Raw genomic sequence first — 26351 nt, 5'->3', positions numbered from 1 at the left:
GAAGCCATCGCCACTCCTACCAATGACGCCAAGGTCGTCCACAAACTTTTTAAGAAGACCATCCTTCCAAGATTTGGTGTACCTAGAGCTATAATAAGTGACGGAGGATCTCACTTTCATGAACGGAAGTTGGACACCCTCCTCAAAAAGTATGGTGTCTACCATAAGACAGGTTTAGCCTACCACCCCCAAACTAATGGCCAAGTTGAGGTTTCTAACCGTGAGATCAAGGCCATTCTAGAGAAGGTGGTGTCAAAATCAAGGAAATATTGGAGCGACAAGTTGGACGACACTCTTAGGGAATACAAAATTGCATTCAAGACCCCTATAGGTACTACTCCGTATAGACTCGTGTACGGAAAAACATGTCATCTCCCGCTCGAATTGGAATATAAGGCATATTGGGCTATTAAGGAGCTCAATCTAGATGCCAAACTAGCGGGAGAAAAGAGGTCACTTCAACTTAATCAACTCGATGAGTTTAGGTTGACGGCCTATGATAGTGCTCGAGTCTACAAAGAGAAGACGAAGAAGTGGCACGACAAGATGATCCTTCCGAGAGAATTCAAGGAGGGTGATAAAGTGTTACTATTCAACTCACAACTTAAACTTTTCCCAGGAAAGTTAAGGTCAAGGTGGTCGGGTCCTTTTATAGTAAAAATGGCCAACAAATTCGGTTCTGTGGAAGTTTTCGACGAACATGGTAACGAGTTCAAGGTTAATGGCCAAAGACTCAAGCTATATCATGAGGGGGCTACAATTGGTGCAGTTGATATACTTCACCTAAGTGGTTCCGATTCACTCTGAGTTTCACTGTGGTAAGAGGGTCGTGCGGGACCTAGATAAACCAGCACTTTGCGGGAGGCAACCCGTATTTCTTGCTTTCTAGACTAGTTTTCTTTTTTATTTTATTTTTATTTTTATTTTTGAGAGGCGAGGAGAGTGAAATTTTACCGTTTATAAGTGTTTTTGTACAGGTATAGGTTTAAGAGGTCAAAAGACTTAGAAGAATTTGAAGACGAAGAAAAGCAAAGAAAAACGACTGGGCACGGGCCCGATCGGGCGGAGCTCGCCCGATCAGGCGCGCAAGGAAGGTTAAATTTCAGCCTAAAATTCGCCCGATCGGGCGTGGCTGTCCGATCGGGCGCGAAAGGAGAGCTGGGAATCGAGGCTTATTTCGCCTGATCGGGCAAAGTTTCCCGATCAGGCGCGCAATTTCAGTCAGATACTCGAGGCAATTTCGCCCGATCGGGCGAGGTTGCCCGATCGGGCGCAAATCGAGTGAAGGAAAAGATATGTCGGGCGAAGCTCGCCCGATCGGGCGAGTAAGAGGGCGAAAAATCGTTCGTGTTCGTGCCCGATCGGGCGGAGCTCGCCCGATCGGGCGCGCAACTATGGATCTGGAAATAAGGATTATCCGCCCGATCGGACGAGGCTTGCCCGATCGGGCGCGCCTATTTTGGTTGTCCCCTTATATTTTTTCTCTTCTTTCTTTCCTAACTTTCTTCTTATTTCATCTTCTTCTCCATTACTTTCTCTCTCTAAAACCTCCATTTTTTTCACCTTCAAACTCACTTATTTTTCAAGATCTTCTCCAATCCTTCCATCAAAACTCAATTTTTTTTACATATTTTTAATCTTTTCATCTTTCTCTACAATCTACACCCAATTTCTACCATTTTCTCTCAATTTTCTCTAAACCCTAAGAGAGAGAAACCACTCAATTCCTATATTTTCTAATCTCAATGGCTTTCAAGAGATCAAGAACGGTAAGGGGGGAAGGCTCAAGGCAACAAGAGGCGAGAATTGACCCGGATTTGCAAATTTCGGGATGGGAGAGGGTGGTCATCACCACCCAAGAGCAAAAACAGAGGATGCTTAACCTCATCACGAGGCAGGTAATTCCCACTCGTTTCATTCATCACCCTACCCTTATTAGACTAGGAATTGATAAGCATGTAGAAAAATTATTCAAGGGAGTTGGCATGAGCGGTTTCTTTAACATGCATTACGATACTTATGATTATTTAACCTTAGAATTCGTTTCTAGTTTTAATGTCATAAAATCATATGCTTTAATATTTCATGTTCAATTTCGGTTATTCAATAATGATATTAGATTGACATTGAAAGAATTTGGTAAAATTTTTGAGTTGAAATCGGATAGGCCCCTTGAACCGCCCCAAGACAACATTGTCGTTGTCTATCAATCCCTTACGGGGGATCCTAATTTGAACTTCCAACATGCTTAAGGAACTTGGATACAACATCCCGTGCCAAAGATTTGGCAACGGTTTGTTGGCCTTACCATTTTTGGAAGGCATGAACCCGCCAATGTTAGGCGGGATGAGCTTGAATTACTAGGGTCATACATGATCCCTAGGAGTGAAAAGCTCAATATAGTCCATAAAATGGTCAACCACTTCCAACGGGTGGCTAACGCGGCCGAGGCGGGTAAGTCTAGGGTACCCATTTACTTTGGTGGCCTAGTTACACATATAGCGGTCAAACACATTAGCTTTTTCCCTAACGATGATGGTAAGGTAGCCGGCTCAACTATTATGGACTTACCCTATCTAGGTGGCCTTAATTGGATTAATGTCATGGGAGGGGAGACTTGGTGGGTGATTCAACGGGAATCGGGTAGGAGGGATAATGCTTTCACTTTACCCCACCTCACCTTGACCAAATTTGAGAAAGGAAAGCCTTCTTACACTTTTGAGCTTAACGGTCAAGGTGAGGTGCAACCACCTCACCCTTCACCTCAACCCCATCACTCTCCCATTGACCACTCACCTCCTCACCATTCACCACATTATCCACCACCTCAACCCTTTACATACGATATTCCCACTTCCTCTACCAACTACAACATAGACCCCAACGCCCCTTATGACTTCTCGGCTTTTAGGAGCCAATTAGATAGGATTGAGACGGGGCAAGGGAGAGTTGAGGGCTTGGTTAGAGATTTGGATACTAGAGTAGGGTCTCTAGATAGAAGGGTAGGTTATGTGGAGAGGAACCTAGGGAGGGGTTTATACCCCATGTATGATGACTACGCCCGTCGGGGGGCTATTCCCCCCGATTCACTTGTTCCTGATTGGTTCCAATATCCGCAAGGTGGATATACGAACCCAAGTGCCTTTGGTACCTATGTTGACTACTCATCGGTCCATGGTTATGGGACCGATGTACCTTTTGGTGGGATTGGGGGGAATGTAGACCCTAACTACTTTGCATGTGGTTCGGGGTATGGAGGTGGTGGCTCTAGCCATGGAGGAGCCGGTTCTAGCCACGGAGGGGGCTATTCGAGGATGGATGAGGATGAGGAGTAGGCTACACTCCTAAGTCAATGAGGGCATTGCTTAATTGATTTGGCTTGGGGGGTGTTCTTTCACTTGGTAATTCTCTTCCTTTTCTCTTTTTATTTGCTTTCTAGTATAGTTTTTATTGCTTTCCTAGTGTAGTTTTTATTGCTTTCTTATATATGAAAAATACAAAAAAAATTGAAAAATAAAAAAATTCAAAAATACGTTCCAATGAATTATGAATCATACTTCCCTGTGCCCCATACTTGAGAAAAATTTGTTTTGATTCTTGGTTATTGATAATGAGCATTGTGGATTTGTTGGTCAAGATTTGAAGTTTAATTGCTTGGATTCCTAAACATGAGTCAATTTTGCCAACTATTTGTGAATATAGTGCTCGACTAGTTGATTTGGTTAGGAAATGTGTGATAGTTCCATAATTCCTGGTACGTCAATGAATTTGAGTATTGATTTGCAACTATGAGTAGTGTTTCATGACTTATTATTATGCACATGAGGAGGATGAAGGCGTTCATTCTTTAAGGTAGCCTTCAGAGTATTTAGATACATTTGTTCCCTTCTTGTTACCTATGTTGTTGCTTGTGCCCTTTTATTGTTTATTTAGCCACATTACAAGCCTATATGAGCCCCATTGGTTACTAGTCCCAAGCTTGGCTTGGGGGAGCTTTTAGTTGGTGAGGTGAGGGAGTTGTGGTGTGCATATTATTTGCACAATGTGGGAATAAAAGAAGAGTTATTGTTCTTTGGTTTTAGATTGGGAAATATTGATATTGTGTTTCAAAGTTGAATTTTCCAATATGAGTTAAAAAGAAAAAAAAGAGCAAAAGAAAAAAATTATTAATGCTCAAATGTTCTATTTGAAGGTTGTTCAAATAAAAAGAAAAAAAAAAGAAGAAAAAAATCAAGTAAAAAAAAAAAAAAAAAGAATGAGTTCAAAGTTTGTTTTTCACTCAAAGTTCTATATTATCATATTTTTATGAGTGAATTTTGTAAGTGTTGGGATTGTATATGATGATTGGAGTTGTATTTGGTGGTTTTTGTTGGAGTTAGTTATGTTGTTGGAGATGTATGATCATCATTTATTTTTTATCATGGGTTTATTAGGATTTGGCTCCCTTAATGCATAGCTTTTCTCTCACATAATCCCAAATTTATCCTACCTTTACCCTAGCCTTACATTACAAGCCTTAAAGACCTTCCAACCTTGTGCATAGAAGTTATGTAAATGTGAAAGTGTTGTTTACCAATGCAAGTTATGACTTGGCATATTTCGAGTCGACTAGTAGGATGAGCGTTCATTGTTTTTATATACACGAGAGTATGAGTTGGGAGGGCATTGATCATATTAAAGGGGTTGGTTGGAGAGCGATCGAGTATATCTTTTACTCGCCACATAAATGAGAGTCGAGTGTGTGAGCACTAGTCTTGAATTTTATATGCTCTTGTGGTTTGCTCTATTTGACAATTGCTGGGGAGGAAGGGTGATTAGATGAATAAGATTGATTGATGTTGAAGCATGTTCATTAGATTTGCCTCGAATCGTTGGTTTTTGATTTTATTATTGGGGTGAATTATGTTTTATATGTTCATTGATGAGCTCTTTGCTTAGGGACAAGCAAGGGTTTGGCTTGGGGGAGTTTGATATGTCCATTTTATATACTGTTTTACCCCCGTCCCTTGGTCGTTATTAGTAGTATTTTTGGCTCTTTCGGGCCACTTTTATTACTAATTTGTGTTTTCAAGTGTTTTCGTAGTTTTAGTTGTATTTTACACGAAATTGCACTCTTGGAGCATTTTCCCGGGCTTTATGGATCAACTACGGAAGCTAGAAGGACACGACCACTTTTGGAGCCCAGGATCGGTGGGAGCCGGTGATTAAGGGCTCGGTAATTGGGATCCCGAGGCATTTGGACCAAGTATTCAAGACCCGATGAGGAAATCCGGATTGGGCCGAGAAATCGAGCCCAATTGAAGTCCGAGCCTCAAAATGGAGCAAGGACCCGATCGGGCAACCTCTAGCCCGATCGGGCGCGGCAAGACCATAGTGATGTGCATGCTAAGGCGCGCCCGATCGTGCGAGCATCTAGCACGATCGGGCGATGCTGCTGGGAAGGAACGCGAAGAAAAAGGCGCGCCCGATCGGGCGCGCGTTTTTAAGACCTGATTAGTTTAGTTTTAATTTTTGTTTTAGAAAACGGTTAAGTACGATTTGGTACGGATTATTAGATTACCTTCTTTCTTAGACTTTCTCTCTCTACTTAGTATTTTTCTCTCTCTTAAATTCTCTCTCAACTTTTGTTCTTAATTCCTCCATTAATTCCAAATTACTTTTTGGTAACAATTTCTTCCCCTTTAATTTCAGTTATTTTATTTGCTTCATTGATTATGCTTTTATTTATTTATTTGATTAGTTAGTCATGATGATTTGTGAGTAGTTTAATTTCTAGGGTTTATGGGGATCTAATAAATGATATGAAGGGGTAATTTTGTGATTGTTAATTATCAATGCTTGGTTGATTTCCTATTGATTGATTTAATGCTATGCAATTAGGTTTGGCCAGATTTAATTGTATGAGTTTAGCAATATTAATTCGAGATTCGACAGATGAGAATTGATATTTAGGGTTAGTTTCAATAAGCGGATTAATTTATAAATGGTTAAGTCGAGATTCAACTAATGAGATTTAATACCGGTAAATTAACTCTGTGATTATAATACGTAGCGAAAGCCCTTTGTAATCTGATTAACCAATGCTTGATGATTGATTATTATGAATTGCCCTGGAATATTGTTTATTAGTGAACCTATGCCCTAGGCCTTTAATATTTGATTTTTCTCCCTACTTTATTCCTTTCTACTTTATTCTCCGTAGTTTAGATTTTATTCACAAAAATATTGGTTACTTAGATAATTTAGATTATAATAATTAATTAGGAGTAAAAAGACCTGTTTCCCTGTGGAGTTCGACCCTACTTCCCTATCTACTTTAGTTAGAGGACTTAGGTAATTATTTTTTATTAGGGGATACGACTTTACCATGTCACACACCGTGAGAAGAGAGGAGTCAGGAGAGAGAGAAAGAAAAGGGGGTAGGGAGAGAGACAAAGGGTGAGAAAAAGGGGTCAGGAGTGAGGAGCCGGAAGAAGAGAGAGATATAGCAAGAAAGAGGAGTTAGGAGAAAGAGCGAGTGAAATAAAGAGAGAATGAGAAAGAGGGCCACGAGAGAGCAATAAGGGTCAAAAGAAATAGAAAGAGAACAATAAGGGAAAGTGGGGTTAGGAGAGAGAGTGTGAGATAGATAGGTTGGGGAAGAGAGAGAAGGCCCGGGAGAGAAAGGGATAGATAGGCCGGAAGAATTAATGAGGCAATTAGAGAGAAGAGAAGCTGAGAAAAATAAAGGGGGTTCAGGAGAAAAGGGGGGGGGGGGAGGGAGCAAGTGTAACCTATAATTTTTAATGTCTTTAATAGGATAGAATAGAGACAAATTGGATTAGAAAGAAAGAGACTAACACTATGTTTGGATAACAATAGTGGAAGGAAAGGGAGGGATAGGCAATACCATAGCCTAAAATTTGATATAATTATTATCTAAGACAAATTAATTAATTTTCCCTTTTTTAGATTACTTCGACATTGTTGAATGTTTTCCCTTTTTGTTTTTGTTGAATTGCTTGTTTATTAATCGTATCATCGTTGAATGTTTTTACACATTGTAGAGTGATTAGTATGTATGATGGATTTCTGTTGTAAAATCAATTGTAGGTATTGTATATATCACATGTGCCTTGTAGGATTTACTTGTAAAGGATATGATTGTTGTATTTTGTGTATCCATTTCTTGTTCTCCTGTTTGAGTTTGGATTGTCTAGGATTTGCGTGTAAGTATTGCAGTGAAGTTTTCCTGTATTCTGCTTTTCTTATTAATTAATACATACGTGGTAATGAGTTTATTTTCATAAATTTTTATAATTAATCAAAGGCAGCTTTTATTTCCATGTACTCTAGACATATTTGAGACAGGATGGGGGTAATAGAATCACTAACTGTGTGTTTTGTGTAAGGCGAGCTTAGTTGTACTCTAGACTAGGTTTAGACAAGATGGGGGTGATAAAATCCTCGGTCCACCTCACTATGTTGTCCTTAGTTCTTCAGGCCTAATAAGGTTTTGATTACTTTGAGCTTGTGTGTGTTAGTTTATTTTGCATTGCTATATTTCTTCTTTGCTCCTGTGTATAATTATGCCTTGAATCACTTGATACATTTTATCAGGTGAGGAAGGTTAATGATGTTGGTACCTCTTGATAAATGATAGAGCACAATCTAATCAGGTTATCTATTTGGTACAATCCAGTCTTTTGCCTTTTGTTTATAACAAACATGATTTATATTTGGATGAGAATTAAAAATAAGTTACAGATGCTCTACATGAGTACTTCTGTACCTACTTTGGTTCTTTGAGAGCAAAGGCCATCGACTCTTGGATTAACAAATATTCTATTACTATTATAATCTTTGTTGGGTGAACATTTGCTTAAATGAGTTTATTCTCTGGGGACAAGAATAGTAAAATTCACATAATATTCCTAATAGATATTATGACTACTGGATGTAATTCGCAATTAGCCTTTTATTTTCTTCTTACTCCTCTTTCTGACTGCACTTTTTCATTACATCTCTTTTAATCTGTACTTCGGCATAATAGTTGTGTTGTTTCCATAATCATGTGCCAGTGGAAATTGTAGGAGTTTATAGGTACTACGCAGCGGTAAAACATGAATCATATTCAATCAAGTACCAATCCCAAGAATCACATGCATAACACACAAGACACATAATCATACCTTTGACGCGTGAATTCCACGAAGCTATTCGACAGGCAAATCAGGGTGAGAATAGAGCCCCAAGCGTTTCTCCTCTACTTAGTCCACGAGATTCGAACGAGTCGTCCACCAATACAAGATTGGTCGAGTGATTGAGGAAAACGCGATCACCACCTTTATGGACAACCGACCACCGCACGAACCACCACCACCACGACACACCACCGGCGCCTGGGAGGAGGAGAGAGCCGTGTGAGAGAGAGGACTTTGAGAGGGGTTGGGTTTCATGTTTGCTAATTAGGGTTTAATCACACTGATCAGTTAATTGCTTACTTGTCATTGCAAACCTAGGCACCTAGTCTATTTATAATCTCATTATAATTAGACTAGGGCACGAAGCCCAAAAACCACTTCTAATCCTCTACATGGTCGGCCACCTAGAGTGATGAGGCCCATGATGGGCCTCGTCCTCTATTGCTCGATCTAGCCCCTTTGTGTGACCTTATAGGATCCGTCTAATTGGGCTTTGGGCTATTTCACTAGTCCAAAGATCGTTAGTACCTCTAGCTATGGAAAAACGACGACCCAAATGTACGAACTTAATTATCTCCATAATTTGATCCATTTATATATCTAGTAATTGCACACGACGAAGACATAACTCCTTCAATCTCCCATTTGTCTGAGACAAGGGTGCAATATTCAAATTCCTTAAGTCAATGTATGTGTCGATTTGATAATATGATTGCATCACATGTCGAGATCATATTAATCTACAAATCGTTTCTTGAAATCTGAGTTAGAATTACAAAACCAAATGATTACTGTGTAATGCATTTGAACGCGGCCACGAATTTTCTTAATTCTCCCTCTTTAAGCGGCCATGACACATTTCCTAATTTAATAGGTAGACTCTATCCAATCTTGTGGTAACATGACTCCCACTCAACTTCTGAAATAACCGGGAAACACCCTTTATAATCTCCAGTTACGGCTAGACGTTTGAGTGTACCATAGTCACAACATCCATTGAATGAAATCAATGTTCCACTCATGTCAAAGGAATCCACTAATATATACGGAAGCTCTATACTTGAACTTCAAATTAGGTCAATAGTTCGATCATGCATCATTCATGCATATCCAAGTGATTGACCGAGCATCTCTATGCCCCTATAGCCCATGAAACTGCGCTATCCAATCAATCTTACATGCTAGTTCATTTATTGAAATCATTTATGTCCACTTTAATGATCTCGAACTAGGAACTTAAATAATATATGAATTTTGTTCACCTGTGGGGTTTCAATTCACCAGGTCATCAACTTGATGAGCCCATCAATTCATAATTATTTTGGACATTTTATTTAATTTCCAAAACCATAATTAAATAAGAGAAATAATAATTTCTATTTTAAATATAATTCTGCAAATTGATGCATTTCTCATGTAATATGTTTTCTCAAAACATATACAACTTAAATTACATAACTTGCTTCAATCCTAAGACTTTAATATGACTCTCATATCTTAGTCCATGGAAGGGGTTTAGTGATTTCTCACTCATAATAAAACTTTGCAGAACACGACCTTCCGCTGGTCAATGATCTCATAATTGAGGTGATATCTCATATCCTTAAGTTTGGATTTGTGATGTGACTCTGGCTCCTTTGTTCTTGGGCAAAGGTGACCTATTAGTCACATGACATTCTAATCTGAACTTCCTCTGTAACTATCTCACTATAGTTTAATACACATATTCTGACATTGAGTATGCAACAGTGCTCTGCTTTAAACTCTTCAAGCTCACTGTCCTTTTCCATCCAGACACAAATATTCATTTAGATCACCATCTAAAATCAACTTGCCTGTTTGAAAAACTTGCATTTGTGTAACCTTTTGACAACTTGCTTAAATTACCATTTAACACAACAGCTAGAAGAATTCCTTTTAGTGCTTCTCAAGTACTCAAGGATATGTTCCTGGTAATTCTTCGTATGCTTATTCTGAATTTGCTTGAAAACTGTTACATATGCATCAATCATATGAAAAATCTTGCTTTGTACATTTCATGGCATAAGTAATGGACCCTTTTGCAAAAGCACGAGGCACATTATCCGTACAACTCAACTCTATTAGCTTTTGAAGGCACTGAGTTTTACTGAGTGTAATACCATGAAACATGGGAAGACATCCTCTCTTAGAGTCTTGCTTTATGAACTTGTCAAGATCCTTATCAGCATAAGTCTCTCGATTCATTCTTATCATTCCTCAAAATTCACTTCATGGATCTTAATTCCCAATATGTACTCAACATCTCCTAAGTCTCTCATATAGAAACAATCTTTCTAACCATTGCTTGATTTATTCAAGCATTGATATATCATTTCATATGAATTGTATGTCAACTCTATACTAGACTAAAAAGACCAATTGCTCCCACTAAACTTCTTGTCTCTACAAGATTCCTTTTCGTTCTATTAAGGAAATCAAACTGTTTGATTGCCTAATAAAAACGAATGGTCCAACTCCTTAATGCTTACTTCAATCCATAAATGAAAATCTGAAGTTTGCAAAACTTTCTAGGAATTTCTGGATTTCAAACTTTTAGGATGTATCATATACATGTTCACCACCAAGAACATTTCATGAAGGTGATTTTGATATCCATAACTAGAATAATCCGAATAGGCTTATCCAACTGATATGTTTGACCCTATTTGTAAGACTATTATGGACTAACACATCTTTACAAACATGGAGTCCATACTGGATTTTCATGGCTTTAAGCCATTTATTGAGTTGGTACTTATCCAAAGCTTGCTTGTAGGGCATGGATTCTAACCATTCTAATAAGAAAATTTTAGAATCCACCTTTTCTCATAATTTCAACAAACTGTTTGTTTTGAGTAACCTACGATAGGTATGAACGACAATAGAATTATTCTCTTCAACTCTTTGAAGCCTTTCATTCTAGTGGGACGATAGAAGCCTCGCTAGTGGCATTAGCTTGCTTCGAAACATGGTTTATCAAATTAGCTGATTTCATGCGCATTCGTCTCTAATGTAGTGTTATCCACATCCATTTGTTGCTCGTCTTGAATCTCATCGAGATCTAACTTTACTCCCACTTGGCTTTGTAGGAAGACATTCTTTCTATAAAGACACTATCGCGAGCAACAAACACTTTGTTTCTACGTGGTTGTAGGAATAATACCTTTTAGTTTTCATGAGAAAACCCATGAAGAACTATTTTTCTAATTTAGGGTGTATTATGTTATCTTTGTACACATTTTACATTGATTTCATATCCCTCAATCCTGTTTAGAAAAGATAACTTTTGGAACATTTCCAAATCATAACTCTTATGACATCTTTTCTTCTGCTTTGGTTAAGTTTCCTGTTTAGTATAATCGCAATTGTTTTTGTAATGTATGTCCTCAAAACGATATTTGTAAATCATTAAATCTTGGATCGAACAATGGCAAGCAAAGTTTGATTCCTTCTTCATAAACATACACTTTAATTTTAATGTTTCTGGATTGTGAATTAATTCAACAATTCCCTCTAGATGATCATTCCTTTTGAGTTAATATTTATCACAACAATCATATTGTGGTGTTAAATTGTTTATCTCAAACTAATTTTACATTTCATTTTTGGAATTTTGAACATTTCAATGTTTCCAAGCTTTACTTCATTAAGTAATTATTGATATATTTACTTAAATCGTTAGTAAAAGCAATGAAGTAGTTAAATCTCTTTGCTAATTTTGTACTTATTGGTTCACATACATCATATGTATGAGTTCCAAAAGGTCATTTTAGCTTCTTTTACCCTTTCTACTAAAAGGCAACTTGGTCATCCTAACTTATCAAGCATGACTTCTAATTCTCAAGTGATTCATAATCATATAAGAATAAAAGTCCATCCATAACTTTGGATGTGCAAATGGTTTATGTGACCTAACCTTACTTTGTTATAAGTAAGTGTATTTTGAATCATCTAAATTTTACTTTTGTGATCTACTTATATCAATGTCATGAAACAAAATTAAATCATATCTAGCAAAATGAAAACAATTTATTACCTTGGTCATGGATCAACACTTGTCCAAGCCAAGTAAACCAAATTCAGTATTCAAAACAAGAAAACCGAAATATTGTCTCATCAAAACTGGAAATTGTTCTAAAATCATGATAAACTAATCAAAATTTAAAACTATGAAGCTATCTCTGACCACTCTAACACTTCTAGTGGACCTTCAAGCTCCATTTCCATGATAGCTTCACTTATTTGCAGTTCCTGCGCAACATCACTATGTTAAGCACTGCAACTTGGTATCACATACTTAAGTGAATGTTAAAATGTTTATAACATTATACCTGAGGTTGATGCTCCATTCTTCTTGAGGAAGTCATGGTATTTCTGACAATTTCGCTTCCAATGCCCCTTTTTATTGCAATAAAAGCATTCACTTTCACTTGCAGCCTTGGGCTTTGGAGTCGTCTTAGGCTTTTCAAGAGCCTTGGCAACTTGCTTGCCCTTGCTCTTACCACTAGCCTTTTGCCCCTTCTTCTTGAACCCCTTTCCCTTTTGAATCATAAGAACTTCCTTCTTAGATTCCTTAGGGATTTGTTTCTCAGCACTAACCAGCATTGCATGCAATTGATTCACAGTCTTTGCAATGGCAGTCATGTTAAAATTCATGATAAACTGGTTGAAACTTTCTGGTAGTGAATGGAGAATGATGTATGTTGCCAAATCATCACTATATGGGTGCCCCAGTTTCTCTATACTTTGAATTAGGCCGATCATTTTGAAAACATGATCATGAACTGTGGCACCCTTCTCCATCCTACAATCCAGAATCTCACGATGGAGCTCATACCTTTCAACTCTAGCTTGTTTCTTAAACAAGGCTTTGAGTTCTTGCATGATTGAATAGGCATTCTGGTCCTCAAAACGCTTTTGAAGACTAGGCTCCATGGTAGCAATCATTAAGAAAGTGATAGGTATAGCTCTGCCATGAGCTTCCCTGTGTTTCTTGATCTCTGCCGCAGTTGGATTTTCTGGAAGAGGTCCTGGCAATGGGGTGTCAATGATATCCTCTTTACCCTCAGATTTCAGAACAAGTCTTAGCATTCTTTTCCAAGTGGAAAAGTTATCCCCTGTCAACCTATCCTTCTCAAGGAATGGTCGAAGGTTATAAACGTTGTTGTCATTGTGATTACGGCTACCCATCTATGTCAAAATAAGGCAAAGTTTAATAATTATGTTTAATTTAAATTAAAGTACCATAGACGCATTCATTTGGTAACTTTAAAACACTTTATTCAATAATTAATTGATCCCAATTGAAATTTAAGTGATTCCAAGATCCTTTATTTGTGCAATAATTGACCGGACTGAGGCCCTACCATCAACCATTACATTTTCAAGGTGAGTAAACTCTATACTGATTACAACTCTTGTAACTCTTGGTTGAATAATTAATCATCACATGCTTAATTATTACCCTTAGCTTCGAGGTTCTAAACTCTTTAGGTAACCTTGTTGAGTATAATCAATTAAAAGTGTAAAACGTGATTTACCCCCACTCCCCTAAGATATAATATGACACCCAGCTGAGGCATGACCCATCATAAAATATCAAAGGTTTCATCGGGTTTTTAATTGGAAAAGCTATCTCAATATTACTGGGACCTAGATTTATTATGTTGTGATTATTTAGTGAACTCTAGCGCATCATCAATCAACATAAATAAAATCTAACATGCATAGTCTACTAATGCAATAAATCATGACATAGTATGGCCCCTTAGTCCTAAGAAAACTAGAAATGAAAAGGCTCTCACTTGAATCATCATGGATCTCCATCCACCTTGCTCCTTTGGGCCTTCACTTCATGGGCTTTTTTGGACTAACACTATTTAAATAACTATTCTATTTACTTTAAATAAAAGTTACAAAATACTTAACGGTACGCAGACCGTATTTAGATTACAAAAATACTTCACGATGCGCAAATCGTATTTAAGAATCTATGGGCCATACTATTCTATATATAGCAACATAATATCATATATTATAAAAATGCCATATAATAAATCACTCAACATGCTTGTCTAAACTACAACATCGAATGTTCATAATAAAGTCAACGCATTTCCTAAAATATCTCATATTTTAATCATAATTAGACAATATCATATATTATTCATGACTGTTTATTAAATATCATATATTTAATTTAGTCATGGGATAGAATCAAATCATATTTTAATCTAGAAAGATAAATCATATTTAATCTTTCATTATTATCCTAACAAATTTAGGAGATTTTATCCTAATTACTAGCCAATCAAATAATTTTAAAATCAATTATATCCTAATCTAATTATGGGATAATCACATTATTTAAATCAATTATTATCCTTTTGGAATATGCTCAGAATATCCTAATCAATCTTATCCAAAATTAACCACTTTAATTAGGATAATTACTAATTTAACAACTTTAAATATGGATAATATCAAATATAACAACTTTTGAATATTTGATTTTATCCTAAAATAAAAGATTTTATCCAAATAAAACCAATTTTATCTTTTAAAATAAAAGATCATATTTTCAAAATATTTTATCTTATCCAAAATAAAACTGCTTTTATCCCAAAATAATTCACAACTATATTGAAATAATTTTTTTTAAAATAAGATAATTAACATTTTTTTTTTTGAAATACCGCAAGCCACCACCGCCGGCCACCGTGGTTGGCTAGCCGAAGCTAGCCACGGTGGCTGGCTGCCATAACAGCAGCCACTGCCGCAAGGCAGCAGCGGGCAGCTGCTCTGGCAGCCGTGGCAACAGCCGTGCAACGCTTGCACGCTGCTGCCCACAGCCACCCCGACCTCCGCCCTCCCCTTCCCTCCCTCTTGGACCACCACCTGGTCGGCAGCCGCCGTGGCTGCGCCACCCAGCCGCGGTTTCCGGCCACCCAAAATAATTTTTTTTTTTTGTGTTTTAATTTAATTAAAATAACACTTATCATAATTAAATTAAATCAGTCCATAAGATTAAAATTAAATCACATTTAACTTTAAAATTAGGGTTCTTCATAAAATTAATCTCAATTTAATTCTAACTTTTAAAATTAAATTGATCATCATAAATAAAACATTTTTTATGCATAAATCAATCCGATTAAAATTATGAATCATAAAATAAATCGAATTAAATCAAAATCAAGCACAAAAATCATATTTTAGGGCTAGGATTTTCGAAAATTCGAAAAATAGGGTTAGGGGGTTCGAATTTTCGAACAATTTAGGGCTAAAATTCGGTCTCTTCATGGCTATTTTGAGCATAATTAAATCACATTTAATCGATTCCAAAAGTTTAATCACATTAAATATAATAATTGAACCATAATTAAATTAATTTCTCCCTCTTAATTGATTATAAAATTAACGTGGACATCAAATAATCGTATTATTATGATCTAGCGCGTTCATGCAAGAGGCTAACTGATACCACTGTAGGAGTTTATAGGTACTACGCAGCGGAAAAACATGAATCATATTCAATCAAGTACCAATCCCAAGAATCACATGCATAACACACAAGACATATAATCATACCTTTGACGCGTGAATTCAATGAAGCTATTCGACAGGCAAATCAGGGAGAGAATAGAGCCCTAAGTGTTGCTCCTCTACTTAGTCCACGAGATTCGAACGAGCCGTCCACCAATACTAGATTGGTCGAGTGATTGAGGAAAACGCGATCACCACCTTTATGGACAACCGACCACCGCACAAACCACCACCACCACGACACACCACCGATGCTTGGGAGGAGGAGAGAGCCGTGTGAGAGAGAGGACTTTGAGAGGGCCGGGTTGGGTTTAGTGTTTGCTAATTAGGGTTTGATCACACTGATCAGTTAATTGCTTACTTGTCATTGCAAACCTAGGCACCTAGTCTATTTACAATCTCATTATAATTAGACTAGGGCACGAAGCCCAAAAACCACTTCTAATCCTCTACATGGCCGGCCACCTAGAGTGATGAGGTGATATTAGGACCCCTTCCACTTCTCTCTTAACATACTTAAGTCTTTGACCTTAAAATTAGGCAATAAGGGTTCAACTGTTTGTTTCACTGGGTGAGTCGTATTGCACATTCTTCTATTGAGCTTGGTTTTAATTTCTTACAATTCCATAAAACTTAGGAAAATTTATAAATAACTACCCAAAAATGTAACCATTTTTGAACTAACCACCCATTAAATTTTTTATTTTAAATTACCACCCCTTAAATTAAATAAATGCTCAGATTACCACCCATTTCAAAAATCCGTTAGATTTTCCGTCTGTAGGCCCCACCTAACACTTATTTAAACCCTTTTGACTGATTTATTTTCCCGATGTTTTTCTTTAAAAACGCTCTCCTAACTTCAATTCACATTTTTTCTCTTTGAAATTTGGTTGAATTTGGTGATGGAAATGTGAATTAAAGTATAGAGAGCGTTTTTAAAGAGAAAAATCGGGGAAAAAACAAGTCAAAAGGGTTTAAATAAGTGTTAGGTGGGGACTACAGACGGAAAATCTAACGGATTTTTAAAATGGGTGATAATCTGAGCATTTATTTAATTTAAGGGGTGGTAATTTAAAATAAAAAATTTAATGGGTGGTTAGTTCGAAAATGGTTAAATTTTTGGGTGGTTATTTAAAAATTAACCTAAAACTTATGTCGTGTTTTTTTTACGTTTGTCTTTTGAAAATGATTCAACTCATAGTCTTTTGTGACTGTGTTTTCCATTTAAGTCTTTGTGTGATATGAGTTGACGTGAATGTAAATATTTGGAATTTTGACATTAAGCTTTCCACTTCTTTTGAAACTAGCCGCTAACTTTGCCTGACCTTCAAAGACATATTTGATATATTTCTCTGAGTCTATGTTAACAGTACACAGACTTTGATACTTTTCCTAAGCATTTGGTTTGTGCTGTTTGTCAATTGGAATGGTTTGTTTTTGTTTTTGTTTTTGTTCTTGATCTATGTCTAGCAATTTCTTTTTCTTACCTTTCTCTAAAATGATGTCTCTCTTCGTTTTCCACATTTTAGCTTGGTATCTTCATGAGGGCTGTCAAAGGTGAATTTATTCACAGAGACATCAAAGCTGATAATAGCTTACAGAGAACTATGAGGCTCAGATATTTTGTGGACTCCAAATCTGAGATGATTGGTTGCCATAATCATCTCTCATTATCCAATATGCTGTTTGAGATAAATGAATAATCATCTACTTGTTTATGCCAGTATGATAAAGTGATAATTTGTCACCTTTGTCTTATATGTTTCTATTCATATACTTCCTCCGTTTCTATTTAGTTGACACGTTCAATTTATACACATATATTAAGGAGAGGAGAGAGCGAGAGAGAATGATAAAACAAGTGGGTACATTTAAAAAGTAAGGTGTAAAACTTATCCAAAAAGAAAACGTGTTAACTAAAAAAAAACTTATTAAAAAGGAAGTATGTGATTTGGGACTTGCTAAATGGTTGCCAAGACAATGGACTCATCGTAACAAATCCAAATTTGAAGGCACATTTGGGTATGTGAGTTCAAGATCCCAGTTGATTATGTCCATTTCCTTCGTCCAATATTTACTCTCTTTGACTATGTCCATTTTCTTCGTCCATTATTTACAAGATATAGCCTTTCTTGATGTATACAATTTTAAAAGGGTGAGCAAATTATTTAGGAATGAGCAAACTATACAGAGGTGAGCAAATTATTTTTGGGTAATGTAATTTGAATATGATTTTTAGGAGTGAGAACATTCTTTGGGGGTGAACAAATTGTTTTAGGGTAATTTGAATATGATTTTTAGAGGTGGGCAAACTATTATGACAATTAGGGGGTGAGAAAACTACTTAAAGGTGGATAATTTTGTATGATTTCTAGGGTTTAATAAATTCTATTAGAATAAGTAAATACTTTAGGGGTGAGTAATTTTTTAAAAGATGAGGTAATTTTATACAGTATTAATATACTTATAGAGAATATAAATAATATTTCTATACTTAATTACAAAGTGCTTAATTATTCTTACATTTTTCACAATCATCAAATTATAATTACTCTTTATTTAACAAAACAATAACAATCGCTTCTACTCCTTTAACGATAAATACAACAATAAGTATTATTACACATTCACTTATGGTACTATATTACCGACACTTAATATTAGTTTATTGGGCTATCGCGCGCGATGGCACAACTAGTATAGTCAAAGTTCGGCATTGACAATGCCCTTCGATGAAGTAGTGGATACCTCCAAGTTTTACTCCCTGTATTTATATGTGTATAAGCAACGAGATACCTTTGATGGACAAAACTTAGTTTGAGCTCATGATAGATAGTATGATACATTGATAAAAGAAAGAATTTCTAAAAACAGCAACTCAGAAGTCTCAAAGACTAAACTTACAAAAATCTCATAAGCTTAAATTCAAATAATACAAAGAATCACAAGCTGCAGCTTAAATTCACTATTAGCATGCCATAGACCAAAAATCATTAAGTATTATTATCAGAGATAAACAAACAAATAGAAATGAAAATAACAGTTCGAAATACTTTTTGATTGATATCTATTGTTTGAGCTCCTGATAGTATAGATAGGCAACAGAAGAATTTCTAACAACAGCCACTCAATAGTCTCAAAGACTAATACAAAATCTTACTGGTTAGTTCTCTGTTATATCTCAAAACTAGAGAGAAGCTATACCTTTACGCAAAACTGGAAATGATAGTAGTACATCCAGACAGTAGTAACAAGTTATGCTTGTTGATAATGATGCAACTTATACAGCAGGACCTTTCCCGCCGCATTCCCTGCAGCCATGAAACCACCAGCAGGGCTAAAATCCAAACATCTTGGATAGTGTAGCGTTTTGTTTGCAGGAGGCCAATTAGAAAAGACAGTAAATGAAGGGATGTGAACCAGCTTTAGGCTGCTCTTCTGCATTGTTGAACAGATGGCTAATATCTGGGCATCATGGTTGAACTTCATGAAACTTGCTTCGGTTCTGAGATGCTCAAGTGTTTTGACTGGTTTCCTCTTGCCACCCAAAAATTCCTCCCCGTTGTAAACATTAACTATTCCACTTGACGATCCAGCTGCAAAAAGATTCCCTACTGGTGCAGTACAAAGAGCAGTGCCATTAATGGAGCCCTCATCCACACCCTTATGGAGACAAGTTCTCGTTCTTAAATCCCAGTGGTAGACATGTCCATCACCACCGGAACTCAACAACTGCTGCCCATCATCAGTAAAGGCTAATGAGCGAGCTGTGCCATTCATCTTAAGGGTGCCAATCAGTTCCTTTGTTTTAGCTGACACCAACAAGATGTAACCTTCATTTCCCAAAAAGGCTATAGTACGAGAATCAGGTGAAACCTCAAAAACTTCTAAGCTTTTTTCCTCTCTACCAGTCAGTGGCCCAATCTTATCCACATTTCCCTTGGATATGTCGACACTGTAAAAGAACTTTCTTCTCCCAGAAACAATAACTTGAGAGCCATCAGGTAAGAAAGATGCATTTCTAATAGGACAATCTTCGATGAAGATAGAATCCATCATTTTATTCCTCTTGCCATCAATCTGAAAAAACCTCAGCTTCCGGTCTAATCCAGCAGCAAGGAGTAGCTGATGATTTCTGTGAAACTGGACTGAGTTAATTGGGCCATTAGAAGGGTCTTCTGCATTTGCATCTACCAATCTTGAGTACTCGAGGATTCCAGGCAAAAGCCTCCCTCCTCTCTTCACCACAAGCTCTGCATTAGTTTTAAGAATATCATCAACATTTTTATACCCTGAAGCAACAACCGCCCCATTTTCTACCTCAGATTCCTCATCAGAATCATATGTTCTGACCTTCGCATCAAGATTGGCCCAATCTGTGCCAGGGTTCAGCTTTGCATGGTGAGCCCTCAACCTTGACACATACACAGAACCAGATATAACAGTCTCATCTTCTTCCTTCCTCAGCTTCCTAAGCCTATTAACCTTCGAAATATTAACAACAGTCTCCTCTTCATCATCCATCCAGGCAGGCTTCCTTTGCTTATCACCATCTTCGTCAACAACTCCCACTTGATAACCCCCATCTTCTCCATCAACTAGTACATCTTTATTACCAGAGCGGTCCAAGACAAACAATGCAGAGTCATCCACATCCAACCCACCTTTTTCGTCTTCATCTTCATCTTCCTTTCCAAATTCAACAGGAGAATGAAGAGAACCAAACAAAAAATTCCCCAAATTCTGCATTTCCAATTCTTCCTCAGCAAGCATTTTCTTTTCCTCTGCATCATTCCTCTTCTTTCTCTTCTTATGAGTTACAGCAGCTTCAACATCAGAACCCTCTTTCTCCAAACTTTCCTCCCTGCCTTCCAACAACGAAGGCTCCTCACCCTCATCACCGATCCGCTTACTCTTCTTCTTCACTTTATTCTTAATAACAGCATTTTGAGAAATCAAACTCATCTCTAATGCTTAAATGTAAAATCCCAGCTGCTAATCAAACCAAAACAATAACACAAACATTAACCTAACACGCCTCTAGAAAAGCTTGCAAAAATACCACCACTAAAATAACACAATCTAAAGTAAAGAATCATATAATCAACATAGAACCTAATATACATTCATGCTCATAGCCTAATAATACCATTAATTCAGGAATTAAGACCCTTCTCCAATATACAAAATTTGCAACTTCTTCACTAGAATTCTGCCCAAAAGAACACAAATTTTTATAGCAAAACCCAATTCTTATCAAATTCAAGCATATGAACATTTATAACCGAATACCAATCCAATAAAGATACAATAACCAATCAACCCCTAATTAAAAAGATGGTAATTGACAGCTTTACATATAGACTCCTAATTCAGAATTCAATATCAACTAATTAAACCCACCAAACTATTGACATACATTTCAGCTAAACCTGAGAAAAAGAACACACTTTCACAAAACCCACAAAATTTAATTGATAAAAAACCAAAATACAGTATAACATAGTTCAAAACTAAGAGGAGAATTAGAAAGCATATAGATACCTGAAAGGGTGGAATGAACGACGAAAACGGTGTCGCTTTGGTGGTTGCCTGAGCACTACAATACTGAAGAAGGGAAGAGAAGGAGATCAATTAATTGGTAGTGGTAAAGGGGAGAAACGCCGCCGTCGAATGAAGAGAGGCAGAGAAGAGCGGCGGAGAGAGAAAGTGGGGAACAGAAAGGTTTTCGCAGGTTAGCTACCTTGTGGCTGGTGCAATCGATTGAATGGACTGGGGAGGTTAAACTGAATTGGTTCGAGTTGGTTCGGGTTATATTTGTGCGATGAGTCGTTGAGTCATTTGTTTTAAAAGTTAGTTTAAATTAATTTGTCGGGAATTTGGGATATACTTCCTTCGTGTTTAGTGTTATAATTTGACCAAACACGCATGTCGATATAAGTAATATAAAAGTATACATTATAACGAATTCAAGAAGGAGTACTGGATTTGTTTACCAAGATCAATTACTATATCAATATTTCTATGTAGGTTATGACAATTTGGGTTTAGAGATTTATTCTCTTGACCTAAATTAAAGGGTACGAATTTGATTTCAATTGCGAATGTGGTAACTCTGTTTTTGAAGTTCTTAACACTTTGGAGTGGTTTTACAGTTATAAAATATTGATAGTTAGAAATTATCATTCATGAGAGTAGCTTAAGTATTTAGAATTTTCTTTTTAAATCTAAGAGATCTTGGGATCAATTCACATCACCCGCCCTAAGTATTAAAAGTTATAATCGGTTGTTTGTCATTACTATTGTTTTTAGTTTTTTGATTTTTTGTTTTTTAAAATCATCTGAAATATAGCATATAATGAATGAAAAATTAGTCAAACTTATTAAAATCACGATAATTTTGAAAACTAACAACCAAAAAGTAGAAACATCTTTTTCTTGTTTTCTGTTTTTTGTTTTAATTTTTCAAAAGAACAAAAAACTTAAAACAAAAAACGATATCTATGACAAAAATAAGTAACAATTTTTTTTAAAATTAGTCAAAGTGAACAAGTACTAACATGTCATGTATTTTTTAAATTGAGTTGAGTAATCATAACTTCATAAGTCGGTTTTATCAAGTGTATAATTTCTTGGAAGATACGTCATTTATAATATTCCAAATACGGAGTAGCTGTTCACAAACAAGCAAATTACTCGTGCTAAATTTTTTTTATCCAAACTAGAGGTGTCGAAAACTGACCCGATCAAACTAAACCCAACCTAATCGAAAGTGGCTAGATTCAAATTTTGATTTGTATGGGCACAATAATTTAGCATGACTCAAACCCAAACTACACCCGACCCAACTAGTAGACCCAACCAAACCTAACCCAGTGACCTGAATTGACACCTCTATAAAACAGCATAAGCAAACAGAGAATAAAACACATTTATAACAACTGATTCTGAGAACTCTTACAAGTATTATGGTTTAGGCCCGTTTAGCATTGTTAGTTTTACTAATGAGGGCAAGATCTGATGAGCTTTCATTAAAACAGACTGCATGCCTGTTTAATAACTGTCATGAATTTGAAAGTAACAATCTATTTTCAACCTCTGAATAACAGCCATATCTGATAAACTGAACAATAATGCAGTAAAACCATTTGTGCTAATAATACTATGGAAAATCAAATGACTAAAAGACTAAGATTGGCAACTATTTAAAGCATGGAAATGAGTCGGATCATTGTGAACATTGTTGGAACAGCATAAGCTACAAAACCAACATCATTTCTATAAATGATCATAGTCAAAGGCAAATAGACTTATCTATGATCATGTACAGTCAATGTAATCAACAGAAAATCAATCAAAAATGATTTAAGATGAATGACTATCACAGCAATGCTGCCAAAGAAGCAGCTTCTGCCAGGACCCAACTTGATACTAAGCTAATATTTCCTAAGCAAGTGCAGCAACAATATTAGCTTACAGAGCTGCAACCAAATCAGCGATGAACAATGGTGTGATAACAAGCAAGGATAAACAATTTATACCAACATCAAAATGAAGAATCTCACAACAATTGAATTACTCAATTCTGCCCAGTCCAATGAATAATGAAGCTAAAGAAATGATAGTAAAACATCAAAAGCTTTGGTAATCAACCACATACCCACACCCAAGTTCTGTATAAAACATTGATCATTGTAGTTCTAAAGGGCAGGAGAATTCCAATTACAATATGTCGAATATGATAAACTACAAAATGTACGCCAAAATCCCCAAAGCTACATAATAAAGATGATATGCCATTGTATCAACTTTAGCATATCATCAGAATCAAAAGATCTCTCATGATACAAGCTTAATGCAAATTGAAACATCAAGAAACTATTCATTACAGAGTGTAAAAACCAATATCACCTTCCAAGGAGAACGATTACGGATAATGACTTGCTCCAGTGTCAAAATTATAACAAGGGGGATCAGTACCTAAACTAGCTCAATGTAGGCCATTGGAGCATTGTCCCCTCTCCTTGGTAGGGTCCTGATGATCCTTGTGTATCCTCCATTTCTATCTCCATACCTTTCTGGCACTTCAGCAAACAAGGCATGAACAATCTGCTTCTCATATATAAACCCAAGCGCTTGCCTTCTTTTGTGAAGTGAGCCCTCTTTAGCCAAGGTAATCATTTTGTCTACATACTTCCTCACAGCACTTGCTCTTGCTCTTGTAGTCTTAATACGTCCATGCTTAAGAAGTTGAGTTGTAAGGCCTCGAAGAAGCGCACGACGCTGATCTGGGGGCCTGCTAAGTTTAGGCACTTTTCTTCCATGTCTCATGGCAAAAAACCGACCTCCATTATCAATGATTCTAAAAAGACTGTCAAAGCCTGTGTTCTCTGACAAAGGAGACAGATATAGTAAGCACACAACTCGAGGTTGAAATGGAGAAATAGAGCAACAAAAATGACACCTCGTTCAAGTAATGGTCAGATTAAAGATGAATCCAATTTTTCAAACAAACCCTTTTCCCGTTTACAGATCAAGAGCACAATATAAGGTTCTAGGCTCAGAGTCCACTATGCATAATCAATGTGTGCTAACATATGTATGACAGGTCACTATTCATCTGCCTATAAGCCTCCTTTTAAATTAAGAAACTAAAGCAATCTCTTAGAACCAACTGGCAACTGCTACTGGTTGTATTCCTTAACCAGAATATTCAGTTACGAATTTACAGCTATAAGTCTATTACACTATTGCACTTTGAAAACTACATCCAGATTGATGTATAAGCTTTGCAAAAATAGCCATACACAACCTTGTCTATAGTCTAATCCAAATATTTTCTTGGAACCAGCCTATCCAAAATCTAGCTACCTTGAAGGAAGCTTCCCAGATCATGAATTCATTCCAATTAATGACCTTAATTACAAGTTACACAAGTGTTAACGAAAAGCAGGGAGTCTGAAATATTAAAGAATATACTGTTGTGGAAATTGCTCATTCTTTTGATCTTTTCAGTACAAACTACGGCGTAATTATATCAACAACCCTGTAACCTGTTTGGCTAATTTGCTTCAAGTGACTATGAATCAATGAGAAATGGTGTGTGAAAAATAAGACCCCAACATTAAACTGAAAGATTTTATCATAAAAAAACCCAAAGACATTCATTAAGTGCATAGAGAAGCTCAAATAATGTTTCACAGTCACAAAAGATTCCTTAGGTACCTAAGTAATTGTTTCAAATCAAACAAAAGAAAACTGAAAAATCCGCCAAACTTAATTCTAATTGTCCAAAGGAATAGAGATTATACCTGATCCAGAGGGGAATGATGAGAGAAGAGGGCAGAGAGCAGTGAGGCCACTGTATTGTGGTAGAAGAGGCTTAGAACTGCGTAGGGATAATCCCACTCTACGTGGTTTTGAGGACGAAGTATTACAGGCAGCCGAAATGGGGAGCTTGCTGAACATGGGAGCCGAAGGAACCGAAGGCAAGGCTGACTTAAGAGTAGCCATACTCCATGTTGTTGATGATGAACAAGCCATCTACCTACAATATTATATAAGGAATACACAATTTACCAATCATACAATGCTACCACAACAAACACACATATCAATCACAAGATTCACAACTCAAATTCCAACACCCAAATCACCAATTACAAAAACAAATGCAGCAAAAGCAACAGCTACATCCTACAAGTACATGTAAATCCATTACCATTACCCCGATTATTACCACCTACCAAACGGGCCGTAACTGATTGAATGAACAAAATCATTACAAGTTCAACATTTACAATAAAAACTTTCACATGCCCAATTTTCAACAATCATTCAAGTTCAAAAACAGAAATTTAACCAATTCATTCAAAGTAGCCACCAAAATTCTAGCAATAAACCCACCTTTGAACAAGAACACAAAAGAAAACTTCACTTAAGCATTTCATCAAACAGATAACAAGCACACATAAAGAACAATTCTTTTTAGTAATGATTACACTGTAATTTCAAAATGGGCATTAATTTTTAACCAGAAACCATAATTCTGCGCACAAATTCATGAATATAGCAAATAAAATAGCAAATTTGAATGATAAGTAGAAGAATAAGAGGGAATTTTACCAAGTAGAATGGTACACTGGAGAAGATAGCTGAAGCCAAAATGAAATAGGATAAGGGAGGAGAGAGAAAATGTGAAAGTTTAGCCTTTGGCTCGCCAAAATTAAGGGATAGAAAATTGCAATAGACCCAAGTACCCAACAGATATCCTGTGTTCAACTCCACCTTTAAACTATGGGGCGGTCCATGCAATGGCGGATCCAGGATTCAATGTATGGTGGGTCACAATTCACCACTATCCACCGATATACACCATTGCTCCATTTAAAAAAAAAATACTATGGGCAAATGCCGCAAATCATATAACTAATAAAAAGCTAAACTTTTATACAGACGACGAGATAGCGACACTTGGCGTTTCAACTTTTCGCCAAGTGTCGGGCCACGTAGGATAGAATTATATAGAATTCAATTTGTAGGATAAAAAAGTTAATTTAGAATTCTATTTTCAATCAAATTTGGATAGAATTTTAGGAT

At 36.5% G+C, this 26351-nt stretch overlaps 1 protein-coding gene, 1 long non-coding RNA gene and 1 pseudogene across 4 annotated transcripts in view; 1 reads left to right on the top strand and 2 right to left on the bottom strand.

Annotated features, from left to right (window-relative positions):
• The window catches only part of LOC145588574 (uncharacterized), a 59841-nt gene extending 52219 nt beyond the window's left edge, over nucleotides 1-7622 (top strand). The window contains exon 5 of the long non-coding RNA XR_014101609.1: nucleotides 7600-7622. This is a non-coding gene — a long non-coding RNA (uncharacterized LOC145588574). The remainder of the gene's footprint in view (nucleotides 1-7599) is intronic.
• Nucleotides 7623-18647: 11025 nt separating this feature from the next.
• LOC145601379 (U3 small nucleolar RNA-associated protein 18 homolog pseudogene) lies at nucleotides 18648-21516 on the bottom strand (annotated as a pseudogene). 2 transcript variants are annotated; one of them, XR_014104384.1, is made up of 2 exons: nucleotides 21297-21516; nucleotides 18648-20747 (listed from the first exon to the last, which is right to left on the bottom strand). The product of XR_014104384.1 is annotated as a U3 small nucleolar RNA-associated protein 18 homolog pseudogene, transcript variant X1 (transcript). The 2 variants fall into 2 exon arrangements; XR_014104387.1 differs by having other exon boundaries at nucleotides 18648-20744.
• A 1907-nt stretch (nucleotides 21517-23423) lies between these two features.
• LOC145601370 (large ribosomal subunit protein bL17c) lies at nucleotides 23424-26034 on the bottom strand. Its single transcript, XM_081657382.1, has 3 exons — nucleotides 25878-26034; nucleotides 25064-25299; nucleotides 23424-24142 (listed from the first exon to the last, which is right to left on the bottom strand). The coding sequence occupies exons 2-3, from the start codon at nucleotides 25293-25295 to the stop codon at nucleotides 23733-23735; spliced, it is 642 nt and encodes a 213-aa protein (XP_081513508.1). The 5' UTR covers nucleotides 25296-25299; nucleotides 25878-26034; the 3' UTR covers nucleotides 23424-23732.
• Between the last annotated feature and the right edge of the window lie 317 nt (nucleotides 26035-26351).

Source organism: Chenopodium album, chromosome 2 (genome assembly GCF_948465745.1).
Source record: "Chenopodium album chromosome 2, dcCheAlbu1.1, whole genome shotgun sequence".
Lineage (NCBI taxonomy): Eukaryota > Viridiplantae > Streptophyta > Magnoliopsida > Caryophyllales > Amaranthaceae > Chenopodium > Chenopodium album.
The sequence above is the reverse complement of the archived record's forward strand: the minus strand, read 5'-3'. Positions and strand labels throughout refer to the sequence as shown.